Source organism: Quercus robur, chromosome 4 (assembly GCF_932294415.1).
Source record: "Quercus robur chromosome 4, dhQueRobu3.1, whole genome shotgun sequence".
NCBI classification, from domain to species: domain Eukaryota; kingdom Viridiplantae; phylum Streptophyta; class Magnoliopsida; order Fagales; family Fagaceae; genus Quercus; species Quercus robur.
In genome coordinates, this window is record NC_065537.1 from 82,533,124 (window position 1) to 82,554,823 (window position 21,700).

At 36.3% G+C, this 21,700-nt stretch overlaps 3 protein-coding genes across 7 annotated transcripts in view; 2 read left to right on the forward strand and 1 right to left on the reverse strand.

Moving 5' to 3' along the window:
* LOC126723978 (protein gamma response 1) overlaps positions 1-17,193 on the forward strand; it is a 28,579-nt gene extending 11,386 nt beyond the window's left edge. The window contains exon 4 of the mRNA XM_050428012.1: positions 16,732-17,193. Coding sequence (XP_050283969.1) covers positions 16,732-16,901 — 170 coding nt within the window. The 3' untranslated portion in view covers positions 16,902-17,193. The remainder of the gene's footprint in view (positions 1-16,731) is intronic.
* LOC126723979 (U1 small nuclear ribonucleoprotein C-like) lies at positions 7,726-12,074 on the forward strand. 5 transcript variants are annotated; one of them, XM_050428017.1, is made up of 5 exons: positions 7,726-7,841; positions 8,942-9,012; positions 10,152-10,193; positions 10,257-10,524; positions 11,157-11,625. In XM_050428017.1, the coding sequence occupies exons 2-5, from the start codon at positions 8,962-8,964 to the stop codon at positions 11,414-11,416; spliced, it is 621 nt and encodes a 206-aa protein (XP_050283974.1). In that variant the 5' UTR covers positions 7,726-7,841; positions 8,942-8,961; the 3' UTR covers positions 11,417-11,625. The 5 variants fall into 5 exon arrangements, with proteins under 5 accessions (XP_050283974.1, XP_050283973.1, XP_050283972.1 ...); XM_050428016.1 differs by having other exon boundaries at positions 7,743-7,841; positions 8,896-9,012; XM_050428015.1 differs by lacking the exon at positions 7,726-7,841 and adding an exon at positions 11,739-12,074 and having other exon boundaries at positions 8,510-9,012; positions 11,157-11,429.
* A 3,762-nt stretch (positions 17,194-20,955) lies between the features above and the next one.
* On the reverse strand, positions 20,956-21,660 carry LOC126722771 (uncharacterized). The gene has a single exon (XM_050425920.1). The coding sequence runs from the start codon at positions 21,658-21,660 to the stop codon at positions 20,956-20,958; it is 705 nt and encodes a 234-aa protein (XP_050281877.1).
* Between the last annotated feature and the right edge of the window lie 40 nt (positions 21,661-21,700).

Genomic DNA, 21,700 nt, shown 5'->3' on the forward strand with positions numbered 1-21,700 from the left:
TGTTCCAGCTTTGCAGTGAGGAGCTACACTCATCCATGCATCGCCTGAATTGACTTTGACCTCCTAGGATTCGGCCTCTCTCCCAAGACTCCTTCACAACCCCATCACATTCTTCCTCATTGATCCACATAGCCTCAAACCTAAACAGCTGCTTCCTTTTTTTGTTCCTATTTTTAGGTGGGAGAGTTTTAAGAATCAGCATGTTGTGGTCTGAAGAACAAGTGGCCACATTGTATAGTCTTACCCCAGGGAACATAGCAGCCCAGTTTGTGGAGACCAAAGCCCAGTCTAGTTTCTCCTGAACCCACCCACGTGCCCCTAACCACCTACTCAAAGTAAATTCAAGGCCTACAAAACCCATATCTCTCAGTTTGCTTTTGTTGATTGTTGAAGAGAAAGCCCTCATCTACCATTCAGGCCTTTCTCCCCTTCCTACCTTTTCTCCCCTGTGACTAATCTCGTTGAAATCTCCCATGCAAACCCAAGGGAGCCTACTTCTAGTACTTAAGTTCACTAACAGCGACCAAGACTCTCCTTTTTTGCTAGTTTCAGGGTGGCCATAAAATCCGGTAAATCGCCATTTCTTTTTCCCATTTTCCTCCGTAATAACCACATCTATGTGTCTAGGAGAGAAAGTTTGCACCTCCACTGACAGCGACTCCTTCCATAACAGGGCTAATCCCCCACTTCTGCGAACACTAGGAACTATCATACCTTGGCTTCTTTCCAACTTATGCTTGATCTCATCCATTTCCTCTACCGTAAACTTGGTTTCCATAAGGAAAACCAAGGTGGGATCTTCCTCCAAAACTAATTTTTGAAGAGTGCCAACTGTCCGAGGGTTCCCAAGCCTTCGGCAGTTCCAACATATAGCACTCATTGTTCCCAGTAGGGCTGCACTGCAGCCGCCGCCGATCTCATTTGTGTAGCCAACAGTTTACCAAAAGCAGTAACTTCCTCATCAACCTTTGGTTTCTTCCAAGTCCCAGCATTCTCCATAACTTCTTCAAGGGGTGCACGTGTCTTCTGTTTTAGACCCACCTCTGCCTCCTCTATCTCCATTTGGGTAATTTCCTCCAAGGTATTCACCTTCTTCACGTTGGATGTGCCTCTCCCCACGTTTTTTTTCCCCAACTTGCATGCCTATGCATGAGCCTTTTCCTTATTTGGGCTCTTGGCTTTGTTAATAAGACTCCTTACTTTTGCACTTGACATCATAGGCCCATGTTGGAATAAAAGAGACTCTTCCCCTTGGTCCATTAAGTTTTTTGTTTAAGTAGGCCCATCCAAATCTTCTATATGGCCCATTACCACATGCGGCCCACTTGAGAGTAGCCCAACTCCTAGAACAGGCGCTGACAAATCACTCTCCTTGTTTCCCTCTCGGTTCACTGTCACCTCCTTCTCTGATTTCAGTATCAGTGCTTTGGGAACCCGCTGCACATTACATCCTATGTCAGCTTTCCCCGAAATCATGTCGTCAAGCTCTCTCAGCTGCTCCTCAAAATCCAGTTTTTCTTTTTCCTCGTTCAGCTTTTCCTTGGTTTTCTCGCCTTCCAAAATCATCCTTTCCACGTCAGCCCTATCCTCGGTAATCTCCACATCTCCATGGAGCTGTCGGCGCACAACGGGTGCTTCCGATTGCTTACCGTGTTGCCCCTCTCTTTCCATCGTCTTCGCCTTTGTTTGTCTAGGACTTGCACTCGCCCCTGTTTGCTGCCCCATCACCGTGTGTGTTTTCTGTAGCCGATCTGGGTTCGCATGCAACCAAGGTCCATATTGCTTGTCCTCTAAGCTTATCGGATCTATCCGACGCATCCATTCGATACAATCCTTCTCATCATGATCAAGTTTGCCACACAAGTAACACAAGACAGGTAGGCATTCATACTTGAACTCAACCCACTTTGAGTCCGAGCCTCCCATGCGCACCAACCTACCATTGATTAGCGGTTGCGAAACGTCCACAGCAACTTTAATCCTCAGGTAACATCCCAGGCTCAACCCATTTTCCCTAACATCCACTTTTTCGACCTTCCCCAAAATTCCACCAATACTCAAACCCACATCCCTTGTCTGGCTCAAAGTTGGCAAGCCATGAATCTGAACCCAAAAGGCAGCTTTTTGGAAAGTTAGAGAAGAGACTGACTCACCCACCTTTAGTTTGTGCAGCAGAATAATGTACTTATCAAAGGACCACAGTCCTTGCAAGAGAACCTTGTCCAAATCGTCCTTTGCCTAAAACAAGTACGAAGACTTGGATTTTGTAAGATTTGATATGGGTTCACACTTCACACAGTCTGCCCGTCTCACAGATATCATGAATTAATTAATAAATAGTGGATGGTATTGTATTACAACGCGGATCTGTATGTTAGTATATGGTTCTACCTCTACAGGGCTAGTACAAGCCTTGGGTCACATGACTCTATACCAGCCAAAATGTACGTTTGGGCTTTTTGGGTATCTGATCCAATATTGGGTTTTGCAAGCAAATTTTGCTGTTAGCTTTATTTTTTACTTTTTGAATTTTCCTTTTGATTATACTTTATAAAATCATAAGATATTTACCTTAACCAAATTAGCCAATGATCTTTGGGGTCAGGCATGTGGTCAGGTTGGCCTGAGTACTTAAGCTTAGGTCAACACTACTGTACCATTTGTTTCAACTTTCGAACGATTAACTTCTTAAAATGGTCCCCTTTTTAAATTACAGAACAAAATTTAATTGTGTTTTTATTTTTCTTGCAAATATTTTTCCCCTCCTAATTTGGCAATGCCATTGCCACAAATTCATTCCATGTTTTTTTTTGAGAAATGATATGTGCACACAATTTTTATAATATTTTTACAACAAATTTTAAGTTGCAGGTTGTTATTGTTAGATTAAAAAAGTAATCTCAGTATTAAATTCAAATTTGAACTAATAATAACTAATCACCTATGATTTGTTGTAAAAATATTGTGAATGTAGCACTTTTTTTTTTAATTCCTCCCCAGATTTCGGCAACCACTATTTTTTTTTTCCTTTCCCATTTTCAGCAATGGCATTGCCAAAATTTTTTTTTTTTTTTTTTTTTTTTTTACCTCCTATTTCTGCAATGGCATTGCCACAATTAGTTTCTCTTTGGCCACTCACACTTCGAGCACTTCACACCCACTCGGTCAGTCGGTTTAGGCAGCAGAAATTTCGGTAATGTGATTACTAAAATTCAAAATTTTTTCTCTCTCACTTTTTCTCTTTTTCTCTCATATTTTTGTTGAATTTCGACAACACCATTGCCGAAATTCACTTTCTTTCCTCATTTCCCTAAATAACTTGAAACAGTACCTATAACGCAAATAAACTCCGTATTTAGCAATATTCAACCAAAAGACTCTATGGATATGTCAGTGAAGTGGGGCTACATTTTTAACATTTTTCTTTAACCAGAGGAAGTGGACCATGTGACCGATATTTATTTCTAAGTGCCAAATTATTTTATTTTATAGAAATATTATTTTAATGTGTTGTATCGTAAAATAAAAGTTAGGATGTTGAAAATATTGTAAAATTGTATGACATAATTGATAAAGTAGTTTTTTGAGATGGTAAAATAAGATGAGATGGAATTTTGAGGTGTGAATACTCATATATGAACTCCAAAGTCCAAAGCGATGCTAAAAGGCAAAACCACAAATAGGTGTAATTTTGTACTAAAAAAGAAAGAAAGCATAATAGAATACGATACGGCATCGTGTTGCTTAACAAAAGTATCCATAGATTCCATACATGCGCACATCTTATCATTCCCTTTGGCCGTCTCCTTTTTCCATTTCCTCAGGACACGTACAAGAAAGCACCTAGGAAATAGCTAAAATGGACAACCAACCTGGTTCCCAGAAATCTTCGATTATTCCAGGTTCTTTTTTTTGGTTAAACAAATAGTCTATTGCAAACTAACCCGCAAGGGAACGGGTATCAAAAGTTACAGCAATTCAGAATTAACAAGCTTTTGCAACACACTCTTTTAGGAGATTCCAGGTTCTAATTCCCTCTCTATTTAATTCAAAAAAAAAAAAAAAACCATTTTTTTGAAAAAACAAGCAAAGATAATCAGCATCCACTTCTGAAAATTTCATGTAAGCAACTGTGGCTTCTCTCTCTCTAACATTTTCCTCGGCAACCCAAAATGCAAAAAAGTCTTTTTATTTGTAATTATGATCTTCTTTTGAAAGTAAAGTTTGTTTATGTATTTATTTGTGTTTGAATGAATTGGAAGTATTAGGATCTGGGAAAGTCAACAATTGGGCAGCCTCACCATCGCATCTATGCTATCACTTTGGTACAAGTGGGCTTTCTGTTGCGGTTGCCACTGGTGTCACCCATCCTCTAGGTTTTATTCTTGATCACTTCCTATGCATTTTTTGTATGTGTTACTTTAAAAAAAGTTATACTTGTGCATGTGTTTGTGGGTGTTATCAGTTATGTGTGGTTCAGTATTGTTTGTGTGAATGAAATTGTTTAGTTACAACTTAATGCATAGTTTTAAAGTTAAAGTCTATGCTCAGCTTATCAAATTTGAGGTTGTTAAATGCTCACCTTTGAACTCCAAGAAAGGATTCATGGGTTGTTGTTGAAATTCTGAAGGGGTCAAAGCTTTTTGAACCGTTTGGGAATTTGAGATTGCTATGCAAATGTATGTTGGATCGGGTGGGTATATTGGTGCTTTGGAAATTTGAAAATTTCGCTCAACTACCAGAGTTTAACTGCAAAGTAGATTTACACATGGGGGAAGGTTTTAATTCATTGCAATAAATTGTGCACTAGTTGCAAAGCACTACCATGGTCTCTGAGCCCTTCAAAGACCATAAAAGACTAAAATGTACCTTAGATTCAAGTTATTTAAAGAATTAATAGTTATTTTTTAAAGAGAAATTATTGATTTTTTGTTTTGAATTTGAATTTATGTTTTGGACGGAGGAAGATGGGAGGAGGGCAGAAGGGAAGGTGGTTGGAATGTAGTAAAAATAGTGTACCCTGGCCACCAATTCCTCCCCCTTGTCTCCCTCTATCTAAACGTGGTGATGTTGCAAGTGGATCCATATTCAAGAGAAGCTTTTATAGTTAACACAAAGTTTCTCACTTTGGTACAAGTGGGCTTTCTGTGGTGGTTGCCACTGGTGTCACCCATCCTCTAGGTTTTTATTCTTGATCACTTCCTATGCATTTTTTGTATGTGTTACTTTAGAAAAAGTAACAAGTAAATTGTTGGTGACCTCAAGTCTTTGTTTCAATTTACAAAGCTGTTTCTATCACTTTTGTCAAAAAAAATTTACAAAGCTGTGATCAAGCGCACTTTCCATTTTCCCCACCAAAATTATAAAAAACAAAAAAGAAATTCTAAGTGGATTTGGATACGTCTTTGATTGCAAGCCATTGGTTAGGAATAACTTAACTAAGAGCATTCCCATCAGCTCATGTAAACTCTTCTAAAATAGAAAAAGGTGCAAGTTTTACACATTTTGAGCAAAAAAACACCCACATCAGTGGATGTAAAGTTGTGTATAATTTACACCCGACTGTGTAAATGAACAGTAACCGTGTATATATACACGGTTACTGTTCACCGTGTAAACCATTTTTTTATTTTATTTTCTCTCTCCTCTATCAAACTACCTCTCTTCCCCAACTATTACAACAACCAAGCGCGCCAGAATCAACTGAAAATTAACCAAAAACATCTACTGAAAATTAACCAAAATCAACCCAGTATCAACTGAAAATTAACCCAAAATCAACAGAAAATTAACCCAAACACATCTACACAGAGATACACTTGTTAAAAAAAAAAAAAACACAGAGAGATCGGAGCTTATCGGAACGATCAGTGATTGACTGGAACGATCGAAGCTCATGGGTCTCGCTTGATCGGAGCTCGTGGGTATGGGTCTTGCCTGATCGGTGGTTGTGAATCGGAGCTATGGAGATCGGTGCTTGCTTGATCGGAGCTGTGGATCGGTGCTTGTCGGAACGATCGGTGCTTGACTGGAACGATCGAAGCTCGTGGGTCTTGCTTGACCGAAGCTCATGGGTCTTGCTTGATCGGAGCTCGTAGGTATGGGTCTTGCCTGATCGGTGCTTGTGGATCGAAGCTATGGAGATCGGTGCTTGCCTGATCGAAGTTGTGGATCGATGCTTGTGATCGAGATGGTGTGGATGCTCTTAGAAGAAGAGGTGTGATGCTTCTGGGTTTTGACTGTGAGAGAAAGAAGAAGAAAGAAGAGGAAGAAAAGAAAGAGGAAACGGCGGAGAAAATGAAAAAGAAAGAAAGAAGAAAGAAAATGACTTATTGGAAAAAGAAACGCGTTTGTGAAATAATATTAAAAAAAGAATATAAAAATATTATTTATATAAAATATCTTGTATAATAAATGAACTGATGTGGGTGTTTTGTAAAAATAGATGTGTAAAATAGAAAAAGTAGTTTTTTCTGTGTAAAATAGATGATAAATTTACATAAGCTGGTGTGGATGCTCTAATAATGCTAAACGTGATTCTTGCATATTAAAAGGGACTTAACTAATAAAAATTCTCACAATTATAAACAATTTTCAGTAGTTAAAAATACATTAATATAAGTAAAATAAAACCCAATTAGGATAAGGTTACTTATCTCCAAAATGAATTTTTCCCTAACACTTCCTCTAAAATTCTTAGATTTCACTTAAAACAATTTTACAAATACAATTTACTCAATAATCAAATAATTTAAGAAGTACTTATAACAATATCCGGTCAGTAGAAAAACTACTAAAAAGAACTAATAATTTCTAATTATTAACTTAAAAAAATCTACATATTCATAATATATATTTCTTTTACTTTATGCCACCTGCCACCCTTAGTTTACTTTTGAGATAAGGACAAAACTAGATACATGAATATATCGTCTAAATCAAAGCACCTGGGCTTTTACGTATACGCAATTTTTTTTTTTTTTTTTTCAACTTGTCAGACTTCAACTCCATTAATTTGGTAGCATTCCTTTAATAAAGGCGTGTGCAGAAACTTGTCTCACGAAGTCTTTAAAAAATCTGCAAATTCCATCTCCATAAAACGCAACAAAAGGCATAAATAAAGATTAAAAGTTACTGAACATGGAAGAATACGCAGTAACAGCGTCTAGTTTACCGAAAATAAATCTAAACTATTTTTCGTTTGAATTATTAAAATTCTTGAATAATTAAATAGTTTTATTATGGTCAAAATATCCACATAAAAAAATATTATAATTCTAAATAAAGTTTAGATTTGGCAACTTAAACTCTTGCCTTAAAGGTTTAGTCAATCTTTCTCTACTTCAATCTTTTCAGTAGTCTTCTCTCTCAAAATATCTCTCATATATATTAATTTAACAAGCTTATATAGCTAAGGTTTTAACTTTATTTTTTTTTAAATCCCCTTATAATTATAAATTATAAATTGACCCTACAAGAGATTTACTTAAATACCCTTCCTTTTAAATTTTATTTTTTTTTTGGGCATTACAGAACCGAACAGATACGATACCAGGTTCTAATTTTATTTTATTTTTTATTTTTTATTTTTATTTCTTTCCCAAAAAAAAAGGTTCTAGTTTTATTTTATTTTTAATAAAACGACGTCGTATACCTGTTATTAAAAATAAATAAATAAACAAAAGCAAAACTGTGCGTTTTAGTCTAGGATTTCAGATTCTCAGGGTATAAATACATTCTGTGCTCTCAGAATCGTTTAACTCTCGCTCTCGCCTCTCGCCTGACGCAGCGACGCCTCGCCTGAGCTCTCGCCGTCGCTCACCAGTCACAGAAAAACAAGGGTAAGCCTCTTTGAGTTGGATAGGAATTTCATATTTGTCTTCGTGTTGGATAGGTGTTTGTCTTCGTGACATGTTTTCACTTTTTCAGTTTTGTTTTCCTTTTCATTTGTTTTTTGTTTGGGAAAGCATGAATGATTAAGTTTGGCTGTTCGGGAAAGCATGAATGTCTTCGTGTTTGATTAAGGTTGTGATTTTTATATAAAACTTTAAATTGAATACTCCAAAATTGTGTACGGTCATAATGAATGGGCCTTGTTAATTGTTATTATGCTGTTGTGAGCTCTTTGCCAAATGGGTGGGCCTGCCTAACCCATATATATATAAGGATAACATTAATAAAACAAAATGGTATTCCTTCATGCTTTTAAGATTAGAATAGATTTATTGTTTACTATCTATGCTTTGCTTCCACTATTTGGGCCTCTTTTTTGTAACTGGATCCGGCCCATTTTTGCACAGGTTTTTGATCATTGTGTTTGGGTGAACAGTTTTTTTTTTTTTTTTTTTTATTTATTTATTTAAAAAAAAGAAACAAAAACAAAAACAGATTGTTAATGTTTCAAACCGACCAAAACAGATTAAACCGAGCCCTGATCAAACCGCTATAGGTCAGAAAATCGACCCTAATTGGTATGCATTGGTTTCAATTATTACAAAACCGATCTCTGTCGGTTCGGTAATAAATTTGAAAAAAAACCAAGCTGGCCGAACCGCACACACCCCTAATTTTGGTGGTGTTTTAGTATTGTGCTTGAGAATTTTGAGTGCTGCTTCAATCTAAGATTAAAAAGTTTAATATTTTGGTTCTGGGTTTTACATTTTATGGATAAAAATTTAGTGGTGGTTTATTATTGTGCTTAGAAATGTTGGGTGCTGCTTCAATATAAGACCAACAGTTTGGCTCTTATTAAAGTTTTGGTTTTGGGGCTGATCTGTTTCTGGGTTTTGCTTTTAATTATTTATATAATTCAAATAAATAATAATTAAATTATTTATGACGTTACCGGTTCGACCATAAAACCGGTAATTAGCTCATTTTTTGGTTCTTTCACAGTACCAGTTTTCAAAACCATGTTTGCTCTTCTCTCTCTGAACCTTAGGGTTTCAATTCAACACAGCCATGCCTCGCTACTTCTGCGATTACTGTGACACCTACTTGACTCACGATTCTGTAAGTCTCTCTCTCTCTTAAATTGTTTGGTGCATTTGGATTATATGTACGTCTATTTAAGGATTTATGTCAATATTGAACCAAATCATGCAAATGTGATGACTCCTCATGTGTTTGGTATTGTTTGTTAATAAAAGTGTGGTTTTTCTTGTACACGATGTCTTTTACTAGGAGCTGATGGGTTTATCTTTGCGAATTTGATCGAGGTCTTAGATTGAAGTTGAACTGTTGTTCTTATTATTATTTACGTGGGAGCTTAATTTGGTGAGTCTTGTGTTATGGGGATATTCTGGGTTCTTATGATTTTCAAAATGCTAAAAATGCACTTTACACACTTTTTAAGTTTGTGGTAACTTTTAAGTTGGTGTCTCAAAGCTTGCAATTTTCACCCTTGAATATTATAATGATGTCAATGTGCTCCTACTGTTATGGTCCGTCACATTTTCGCCATTAACCTTCCTGAAAATGATGTCGTTTTTTTTGTGTGGGTTAATTGCAAGATTCTAATGGATGTTGATAGAAAGGGCACATTGACATTATTGTAATACTTCAGAGTGTAAATTAAAAGTTTTCATAGTCAAGGGGCCGATTTAGAAACAACCTCAAACTTAAGATGTTGTAAATAGTATTTTAGTATTTTTAAATCTCAAGGATACAATATTGCTTAGAGTCTGACTTTGGACCTTGGTGTGATGGCAAGTGTCCTCCATTCAAACAATACATTGAGGGTTCAAGTCCGGGAATTAGTTCCTTAAAAGTTGTTGGTATGATTGCTTACTAACCACCTCTCTTAGTTCAAGATCCCATAGAAAGAGGAGCTTGTGCAATGGGTACAAAATTTTTAAAGAGTAGAAGAACACTTCACTGTTGTTCATTGCCTTGTCTATTTTTTATTTTTATGTTTTTAGTATTTCTCTTATGTATTCTCTGTGTCCTTGGATTTGTGTGTTTGTTTAATAAAATTTTATGTTATTCATACAAAGTGTTAACTATGAAAATCTGCATGGTTTATCAGTATCTATGTCCTTTGAAGTTTGAAATAGTTAATGTGCCTTCTCCTGTATATCATAGTTACAGCTCCTATAAATTGACATAATGAATGTTTTTATATTGTTGATGATATTGTCTTTCTATCTCAGCCATCTGTGAGAAAGCAGCACAATGCAGGTTACAAACATAAGGTACTTCACATCTCTCTCTCTCTCTTAATTATATTTATATGCTAATTATTTTAATAAATATAGGCAAATGTTAGGGCATACTATCAGCAATTTAAGGAGGCACAAACCCAAAACTTCATTGAACAAAGGATTAAGGAACATCTTGGGCAAACTGCGGCATTCCAGCAGGTTGGTGCTGCTTACAATCAACATCTAATGGTTCAGAGGCCCCACCTTCCTGTTCTACCTACACCTGTAATGCCGATGCCTGGTAGCACACAGTTGCCTGGAAGTTCACCATTAATCCCAGGGATTAGGCCTCCTGTTTTGCCAAGACCCCTTGGTGCTCCAGGTAAAATGAAACACATTTTGCATGTAGATTTTCATATTTTGAATTGTTTGGCTTCATCTGTGACTGCTATCTTTCTTTGACTTGGTGCATTGCTTTTGCGGTTTGCCACTACTAGTTGATATTATTGTGCACATCTGTTTTCTTTCTTTTGTTATTTGCGTGAACTAGTGAGGAAATCACTAAATTGGGATGCTATTGCTCCCTCCCATGAGCAAACCTTTTTAAACTAGTTAGGACTGGGTGCCACCATCCCAGCCCTGATCTAGCCAGGATCTATTGGTCATGTCCCCTTCCCAACTTTTTGCTGCTGTATGCTATCCATCTTTAATTAGGTTCCCAATATTTAGCAATCAAATGGTGGATAGACAAGAACATTGGCAGATTATTATGATTTGTCTGCATGTTTACTACATTAAAAAATTATCACTATGTTTCATCAATCAAATGGTTCTACCCTAAACTCCTTTGTCAGACACATGGAATATAAATTTGATGCTCTTCCAGGTTTATATTTAATGTGTGATCTTTGTACACAATGTTTGATCCATGTGCAAGACATGCAATGCAAACTTTTCTCTGTCTATAAGCATGTAGCAACGTGTTATGTTAAATAATTCTCTTGGGTCTGGCAGGTTATATGCCTTCTCCGGTGATGGCACCTATGATAGCTCCACCTGGTGCTCCTTCCTTACCTGCTCAATTAAATCCTATTCCAAGGCCTCCTGATAGTGTAGCCACAACAGTTCCTGGAAGCACAGCAGCACCCACCTCTTCCAACGGTGCACCACCTATGGTCAGACCACCATTGTATCAAGCCAATCCAGTGGCATCAACAGGTGGAGGCTATGATAGTCTCAATGCCAATACTCAAGCTCCTGAGGCTAATCATTAGCCTTGATCTTCTGGTTGGTTTATTTCCATATCTAATGTCTTAAGAAACTGAAATATATATTGTTTCTAACTTACAATAGGTGGGACTCTAAGGCAGTTTTAAATGAAATTCCCCACATTGTTATTTTCTTTTATCAACTCTTGTGACTATTGAAAACTAATATAGATTCTATTGTATATCCTTAATATAATTGAAGAAAATTACATAAATCCTCCACGTCTTTAATTTGTTTTTTTTTTTTGATAAGTACATCTGTTTGATGCTCCAAGTATCATACCCTGTATTTATGATGGTGACATTAGTGATAATGCTCTTGTCACAGGCAAATGAAGCAAGCCAAGAAATTATTGTGGTTCAACTCCTATGTTGGGATTTCCATCATTTGGTCCATTGATTTTCAGTTCTCACTGTGTAATGTGCATTAAGAGCTTGTCACCTGATGCTGAACATAAAGAATAGTTGTGCATTCTCATTTTTGTAAGAATCATGTCATAGATGCATATCTAGTTGATGCGACTGGAAAAGAACCGTTTACAGAGAGTTATTATCTACTTTGACATGCTCTTATGCTATAGCAGCAATTATTGCTTGAAATATGTTTTCAAAAACCAATTCGCAAGCAAGTGCTGGTTGCAAGGAAAAGACAATTTTTGGCCAATCCATATTGTAATTTTAGCTTGGAACCAATGCTACTTTTGTTGCCTGTGATGTCACTAAAGAGTCTGACATATCCAACGCTGTTGATTCTACCATCTCTAAGTACAACCAACTTGATATCATGTACAACAATGCAGGGGTGCCCTGCAAAACTCCCCCAAGCATTGTGGAATAATTTAGATTGCAAAGTATACATTCGAATAGTTTATAGTGCAAAGCGTAATATGGTGTATAATTTAGAATGGTAAATTGTAATTTTCCCAAAAAAAGAAAAGAAAAGGAAGTGGTAGATTGTCGTAATACATTGAAAATTGGTACATTTTGGCCGTCTTTCCATCTTGCTTCTCTCCATCTACGTAACATAAAAAAGTTTCATCTTGCCTTTACAATTGAAATACACTTTAAAAGTAAATACACCTTAAAGTTTCTCTTAAAGAGGCTATTTGGTTTTCTCAAAAAAAAAATGAGAGGCTATTTGGTTTGAGAAAAAAAAAAGGTGTTTTATGAATTAATTTTCAGTTTCTATGAGACCCACCACAAAAATAAATAAATAAAATAAAAGTGATTTGCAAATTTGTATTCAACTTTCATTTTCAATATCCTAAAAAGTAGACTTGAATGCTAAAATTGAATACATGTTTGGGGTGTTTTTAGAGTCAATGAAAATGAATACAATGACATTTTCGTTATATTGTTGAAAACGGCTAGGATCCACCAGAGAAGAGTTTAGGTGAAAAAAGTTCTTTTTCCTAAAATAAAGAACAAGTGGAAAACTGGAGAATGGTGTATTTTGTACTCAAATTTTGTATTCAAAACAGGTTTAGAACCAAATACGCTCTAAATTCTTTTGTACACTTTTACAACTTTAAATTGAAATAATGAACATAAGAATCTTGTAATTTTTCCCATAATTTTTTTTTTTTTTATTTTATGAATTTGATTATTAAAACAGTCTAGTTTATCAAATACATCAAATACTAATCCTCTATTCTGACCGAAATTACAAAGAATTCTAACATATTTTATCCTAACATTTTTAGAAGAATCAGAATTCAAATTCATAATCTCCCGTAAATTTCAAAACGGGCTCATTGTGGCCCAAATATCTATGTCCCATATCTTTTGGGCCTAAAATAAGATAAAGTGGGCCACACACCAATCCACAAGCGTGCACTTTTTTACCGCAGTGAATCAAATCCCTCTTTTGTCACAAATCTTCCGCGGCAAGCTTTTTTTCATACAAAACAATATCCCGCCATTCCCAAGAACACTTCCGAATCAGTTTTCTCAGAAAACACCTCCCACTCTTAATCCCCGCATCCAAACACACCCCCAAAACCCTAGCCACCAACTAAGAGAGAGAGAGAGAGAGAGAGCTTGGAAAATTGAAAGTTTTACTTTCAATGAGGTATTTCTCTCACTCATTTCCTTTTTTTTTTTTTTTTAACCTTCTGTTTGGTTCTCGGTAAAATGAGACGGAAAAATGAGAACCAAGAACCTAATATTAATTTATTTTGGTTTGAATTGTACTGGTTGATGTTATTATTTCCGGTTCAATTCTGATTCGTATTGATTTTTCAAATTTACTTTGCCATAACATCGTTTTATCACAATGATGAATGAAAGTTTGTGTGATCTTGTTACGTTTATTCTACAATGCCTTTGTTTTTAGTCTCTCAGCTTGTTTTAGTTATCTTGTTTGGTTCAGTACAACAGAAATTTGAAAACAATTAACAAGAAAATTATTTTCAAAAAAGTAGTTATATGGTTCTGTTTGGTTAGGCGATTTGAGAGCTTAAAAGTGCGTTTTTAAAACCCAAAATTCCATTTCGCACACCGTTTTTGCGACAGTTTATACAAACGCACCCTATAAGTTGTCAATGTGGTTTTACATTTTTTTTTTTTGGTGGGCTTTGTTAATTGCTTATGTGAAATATATTTTGAGCTTTGGCTGAGATCGGTTTGTGTAGTTTACTTGTTGGGAAGTGGGTTTAACTTGGTCTACGTGGAGGGGTTAATTCGGAAGAGTAGATTTGGTTTCTATGTCTATTCAACTATTTGATTGAAAATCAATTTCTAATCGAGGGCACAAAGACGCACACTTAAATGGGTTCAAAAGTATTTGATTCTTTTCCATGTTATGCGTCATAGCTAGGTGAATACATGTGGCCGATCCCAATTAGTCTGGTTGTGCATTTGAAACCAAATCTGAAGTTTTTGGACTAAAGCTTTGTTGTTGTTGTATAGTTTATAGCTAGGTAGATTTTTGAAGCATTGGTAAAAATAATAATGTAAAAGGAAGGTTGTACTGAGGTGATCTTATATGTTTATTAGCATTTTACTTGTCATTCTAAGAGCTAAGAATCAATGCAAGTTTTTGCTTTGTGGGGATATATAGTAAATGGTGCATTATGGATAGAGGAGAATTATCGACCTAAATGATCAATGATGAAAATTGAGCTAATGAGATTGATTTGGTAGTCTTGGTCTGGCTTTAGCTCATATATCTATTGAACTATATGATTGAAGTCCATTTCTAATTGAGGGCATGGGGATAAAGTTTCAAATAGGCTCACAAGTATCTGATAAGAAATAATTATATAACAAGAATTTTTTTTCTTCTCATGTATGATTCATAGCTAGGTAGAATTTTGAAGTGTTGGGAAAAACGGAAAACTTTTGTTTTTGTTTTTGTTTTTTGCTGTACTGGAAATCTGATAGCCTCTCAGTGAAACTCTCTCTTAGAGAATCAGTTGTTTGTGGTAATACCTGGCATATTAATAACTTGTTATATTTGAAACTACCTATTGCTTATTGTTTTGTTAAAGTCCAATACTGATGATATGGTAAATCTCGCTTGGTTACTGTTCTGTGTTTTCCAGAGATGGCGGGGCACCTTCCAAACTCTCCTAAACTAGCAAATCCTGTTGACAGTGGTGATGAAAAGTACATCTCTGGCCTTAGTACCATTCTGGTTACTACTGTTCAAGAAGCAAAAGACAGGATTTCTCAGATAGAATATATATTCTGCAGCCAGCTCTACCCTAATTTCCAATCAAAGTCTAAAAGCCTGCAGAAAGTTTATTTTGAGGCCAGGAAAGCTGCAGATGATGTGTGGAAAGAGAAGGAAAATGATCTCTTAATCCAAATAGAAAGACTTCAACTTGAAAAGAAACAAGCCCTAGAAGAGAACCAGTCTCTCAAGCTAGAGATGGAAAAACCATCAAAGGAGCAGGAAGAGAAGACAAACAAGTTACTTGCCAATATTAAATGTCAAAAACTTGAGATTAATCAACTAGGATTGAAGCTGAAGAATAAGATTAAGGAAGTTGATGAGGGAATGGAATTTCATAATAGATTAATCCAATTGGTTCAAGAAAAAACCTCTGATAATTTAAACACGGGAAAACAACTTAAAGAGTTTGAAGAAAAGACAAATGAGCTTCTTGCCAAAGTGAATGGCCTTGAGAAAAAAGTTGATGAGCTCCAAGATGAGCTTAGAATAAAGCAAGAAAAAGTAGTAGAGGGAAAGGAGTTGACAAAAAATTTGGTTGAAAAGATTGAAAGGCTTACCTCTGAAATTTCAGATGATCAACAGCTATTGAGAGAGAATAAAAAAGAGAAGAAATTACTTATGGGCAAATTGGAAAATTTGGAAGACAATGCTGGTAGATTCCAAAAGGAGCTTCAGAAAATGACTCGTGAGGTTGATGAGGGAAGAAATTTACAAAACGAATTACTTCAACAGATTGATTCAGCTAATACTGAAATATCAAAGAACAAACAGCAGTTGGAGAAGTGTGAGAAAGAGAAGAAGCTGCTTGTGGACAAAATAATTGTTTTAGAAGGGAAAATTAATGAGTTACAGGTAAATCATGGAGGGAGGAGCAGTGACGAGGCAGAAGGAAACGATTCATATGAAAAATTACTTCAACAGATTGACACAAAAGCCTCTGAGTTACAAGCTGAGAAGAAGAAAACAAGGCATGTTGTTGATCATTATAAAAATCTGAAATCTCAATACGACTATCTCAGGTCAAAGTGTGGTCTTATTATCGATAATATGCTCCCCCAAAGTGATTCTCTAAGGCATAATCAGAATATATTGACTTCACCTGGTAAGCCTACTGCTTTTATTATGCGTTTTCTCTTTTAGCTGCATATGTATGAATCAAAAAAAGTTTCATGATGATCTGCTGGTAGTTAGTCTTTAGTTTAGAAGTGGGTTATTTACTTATTTACTAGGTTGTCACTTCACATGAGGTCCAAACTTGTTTGAATTCACTGATTTTTTGAATTTCATATTATGGTTGGTTCAACTTAGAATCACAATGGGCTAGATATCTTTTACATATTGCATCCTCTGTTATTCTTTCTAAAGAATTATCTTTTGCCTGGTATTTTAGATCTTGGAAAGAAAATTGCAGACACTCCTGTGACTCCCAGTGACAAAAATAAAGTGAAGAATGACATCTGTTTCAGTGGAAGCTCAGAGGATGAGAAAAGCACCAAATTAATTCAAACTTCAAGTTCTGACTCTCCTCCTTCAGGCTTCCCTATTACAACAAAATGTCCCTCCAATGTAAAATCAGCCCCGGTAGCTGGTACAAAGCGGCCTGCATCTTCTTGGAGAGAAACAAGGTCCCGACAGTGCCAAGGTGGGCCTGATCCTCATGATGATTTTCTTGATACTCCTCTCGAGAACATCAGAGGAAACTTGAACAAGACCTTGAAAGAACAAGAAAATGATCCTCCAGTGCCTATTCAGAAAGACATGAATTTCGACGGTTCAGATGATGAAATGCAGGATATGAATGTTGATCGCTGAGTACAAAAGCAGCAGATGCCAGTTCCAGTGGCTGGCAAGAAAGATTTCAAGAAAGAAAGCTGATCGGGAAAACTTGAAAGGAATTGAATGCAAGCAGTGTAAGAAGTTCTATGATGCGGTTCTACCCAATGATGAGGGCAGGGACACCAATTGTAATCAGCAGAATTTACGCTGTGAACATCATGATGGTGTTCCACCTTTGACCCCTGAAGGATTTTGGAACATTGGATTTGAATCTGAAATGTCATAGTATTATTGAGCTCAAAATTCTTATCTTTGTTTGAGCTGTTCATTTGATTTCTACTTCCAGTTTTGCAACTTTGTGGTCCTAAGTAAATTAAAAGAGCAAATAGTTCCAAGAAAGCTAAAATAATCCTTCAGTTACATGATATATCCCCCAAGGTTTTACTTACCCCATGTGCGAACCCTAAAATTATATAAATATATATATATATATATAATATTTATGATTTTAAATTTTATTGTATATCCACCCATGTACCCAATTTCCTTCTCTATTCTTTTATAAAAAATTTACTTATCAGGAAAGGAAATCTATTATATATCTAGTATTCAAGAGCAAATATATGTAGACTTTGCTTGATTCTGTTGTCTGGTAGTGACACTTGTTTATACAATATTTGAGGTTTAAAATTTTAGAATGTTGTACAATGTCCAAGGAAAAAATTGGTAGTATTTTGTGGGGTTCCTTTTGTGGTCAAAACCTTTTGATTAAAAAAAAATTCCACTGCAATATCGATACTGAGTCACTCATAGCATTACTATACCTGTCCTTTTCATTGCAGGTTGGTTATTCATCACTCCTTGTAATTAATCATCAGGTAAATATTGAAAATGTTGTGGATTCCAAGTTATTCTATCTGTTCTTAGCCTTGTTAGAATCATTTATGTGATTGATTAAATGGACACCAGATATTAAAACTCAAAATAGTTGCTAGTTTTCCCTGCTGTTGATTGCATATCATCGATAGCTATCTATATTTCTCATTTTCATAATTGTACTTCATATTGTGTTATCTTTGATTGTTCATATCAATCACTACTCAAAGTACCATTCTCCTATAAACTTCTATATATATCTCCTTTTGATTTATATATGAAATTGATTCTTGAAGTTTGTGCCAAAACCTACCATGCTAGATATCGTAGTTATCTGTGTATTTCTTGTTTTGCTTTCCTTTTAGGCAATCATAGCATGTCTTATTTAGGAGAAATTATAAAGTTTTTATGGTGGACAAGTGATGTGGTTCACCATTCCAGCAAAAGACTCTAACTTATTTAAAATTGTAGAGTTTTAAATAAAAACTAAATATTAACTTAGCAATTTTAAATAAGTGGAAGTCTTTTATTAGAATGGTGGGTAAATAACATGGTCCACCATGAGGACCGTATAATTTCTCCTATTTAGAGAATCTGAACTCTTGGTATTTATGCCCTTATGGTCTAGGATTCTCCAATCTCATTATTCCACAATTCAGTTTGATTAATTTATGATCCTTTTAATCTGTTTGCCCATTAATCAGCATTAGGTTTTGATAATACTCAGAAAATCAGTAGGCTGGATGGCATGGATTTTGATGATCTTGAGGGCCTGAAAAAGAAGAAACGAAAAATCAGAGGAGACCAAGGTCGACCGACCACAAACCCTCAGATGATAAAATTAGTCTTTTATTCCAAAATAGAGAATTCCAAACTTATGGGGATTGTGTCTGGGAAAAAACTTATTTTTGTTTGTCGGAGATTAGTGTTTTTATAGGTTCATGAAACGGTTATTTATTTAATAACTTCCCCTAAATACTATTTATAGGTTCATGGTGGACAAGTGATGTGGTTCATCATTCCAATAAAAGACTCACACTTGTTTAAAATTGTGGATTTTTAAATAAAAATTAAATACTAACTCAACAATTTTAAATAAGTGGAAGTCTTTTATTGGAATGGTAGACAAATGACATAATCCACCATGAGGATCGTATAATTTCTCCTTATTTAGAGAATCTGAACTCTTGGTATTTATGCCCTTATGGTCTAGGATTCTCCAATCTCATTATTCCACAATTCAGTTTGATTGATTTCTAATCCTTTCAATCTATTTGCCCATTAATTAGCATTAGGTTTTGATAATACTCAAAAAATCAGTAGGCTAGATGGCACGAATTTTGATGATCTTGAGGGCTTGAAAAAGAAGAAACGAAAAATCAGAGGAGATTAGGGTCGACTGGCCACAAACCCTCCGATGATAAAATTAGTCTTTTATTCTGAAATAGGGAATTCCAAACTTATGGGGATTGTGCCTGGGAAAAAACTTATCTTTGTTTGTCGGAGATTAGTGTTTTTATAGGTTCATGAAGCGGTTATCTATTTAATAACTTTCCCTACCTTTAAGGAGTTTGGAAAGTTTGGAGTACACATCCATAACTGCCATGGAGGTTATATTTTATGCTCCTATTTTCTATAACCATCGTTGAGCTCGTCATAAGTAATGATGGATGGAAGGTCATCCAAAAGTTGTAGAGTTGGTGCGACGAACTCATCTAAAAACCTCTATGGACGAGCATTTCAAGGAAGAGTAGCTCATTTTCTGTTATTCCTTCTATTGACGACCATTATGGACGAGTATGGAATTGGCTCATTTTTAGACACCACCAGTTGCCCCTTTGTCCATGGGTCGTCTCTAGGATATGTTTAATGTTGTTCTCATAATGTGTATTTACTACCAGCAATTAGGTGTGCCATGTGTCACAATCTCATTGGTAACTAGTCGCGTCGAGTTATTTTTTTTTAGGAGCATGTCACGTGTCACTTTTTGATTGGCTGCGTCGTTTCAGATTCCGAAGCTTACGGCCTATAAATAGTAGAATTCCTCTGGTACCTTCACATTTTGAAATTTCCTTCCTTGAGCTTCCTCGTCTTAGCGCCTCGTCTAGAAGTGTCCTCTCGTCCTTAGTTCCCTCGTCTAGATTCAGGTACTTTTTTTATTCTCGTCCTCAAATTTTAAGTTTTTTTTAAAATGTCTAAGACCGTTCTTTCCTCGTCTAGCAATAGTGTGAATAAGGCCATAGACAAATATCATGATCCCAGTAGTTTTAGTGGCTCTAGTGATAGTAGTAATAGCAATAGTAGTAGTGGAGGAAAAACCTCGGACGAGTACACGTCCGGTGTTCTTGGGGTTCCTTTAAAGGTTCTCCAGGAAGGACTTAGGACGAGGACCGAGTCCGGATCCAAGGCTGGTACGAGTGCTCCCTCGTCCATAGTTCAGGATGAGGTTGAGGTAGTGTATAGCTGTGCCATAGGAGTAGCTTCCAAGACAGATGATAGGAGATTGGATTTACTTAAGCAATGGTATCAAATTCCAGACGACCTTAAACCTAGGTTAGTGGTTCATATGGAGTAGTGTTGTTAGCCACATTTTGGGATAGGTATCTATGAAGCCTATCTTTTAGGTGGACTTAGGCTGCCTTTAAATGCTTTTGCTAGAGAACTACTTACTAAGTTAGGTTTAGGTGTCTATCAATTCAATCCTAATGCATGGAGGTAAATCGTCTCTATACAAGTTTTGTGGAGGGAGGTGTTTGAGGGGAACCGTCCTCTTACCGTGGACGAGTTCCTCTACTGTTATAAGCCCTCTGAAATAAATCAATCCCATGGCTTCTATCAATTTACAGCCAGAGGGAAAGATTATAGATTAATTAAGTCCTTAGTTACCTTAAATAGGAATTAGAAGATGGAGTTCTTCTTCATCTTAGCTTTCTGGGCTGGACACCTCATTGAGGTTGACCAGGACCCATTTTCTCCCTACACAAGAAAGTTAGGGAACATTCTTCTTGAAGGTATGCTTATAGCTATGACTTTGTTATTTATTATATTTATTCTTGTAAGTAGTTATCTAATAATTTTCCTTCTCTCTTTTTTTATAGGTGCTAGACGACCTCATTTAAGCAGGTTTTACATTGAGCGAATTCAGAAGGCTTGTCTATACACTGACAGGGCTTTTCATTCTCTAGTAAGTCTCCAATGTCTAGCCATCTGGGGCTTAGGTCCTAAACCGTCCGCTGAAGCCATTGCACACGAGCTCACCATCTGTAGATGTAAGTTTTCTTATCGTCCCTCCCTCTCTCTTCTTAGCTATGATCACTTCTTCTGCATTCATAAAGTTCTGGGCTGAACGGACGAGTTTAGCCATGGATTGGGGCTCCTTCTCATAAAGCTTGTGGATGAATAAATCAGAATTAACCCCGTTGTGAAAGATCGCCAATAGTAGCTTATCATCCATCTCATCCACCGTCAAGGCTTCCCTGTTGAAACGAATGATAAAGGACCGCAGGCTTTCATTCTCCCCCTGTTCTATGGTCAACAGGCTGGATGAAGAACGCTTGTGTCTTTGTCCCCTAATGAAGTTATTAACGAACAACTTGCTCAACTTTTCGAAAGAACTTACTGAATTCGGGGGTATTGTACTGAACCACACTCGTGCCGGACCTTTGAGGGTGGTAGGGAATACTCTCCACATAATTTCATCTGGGACCCCCTGAAAGTGCATTGTAGTCTTAAAAGTAGCAATGTGATCAAACGGGTCATGCGCTCCATCATATGAATCCAAGGAAGGCATCTTGAATTTTGAAGGCAAGGGGTGACCATTGATGGAAGCCGTGAAAGGGAAATCTGTGCGGTGAACTAGATCATCTACAGGATTTGTTCTTCTCATGTTCTCCCTCATCTCATCCATAACCTTCCTCATCTGGTCGATCTCTCTCTCCAAGTGTGGCACCCTTCTTGAT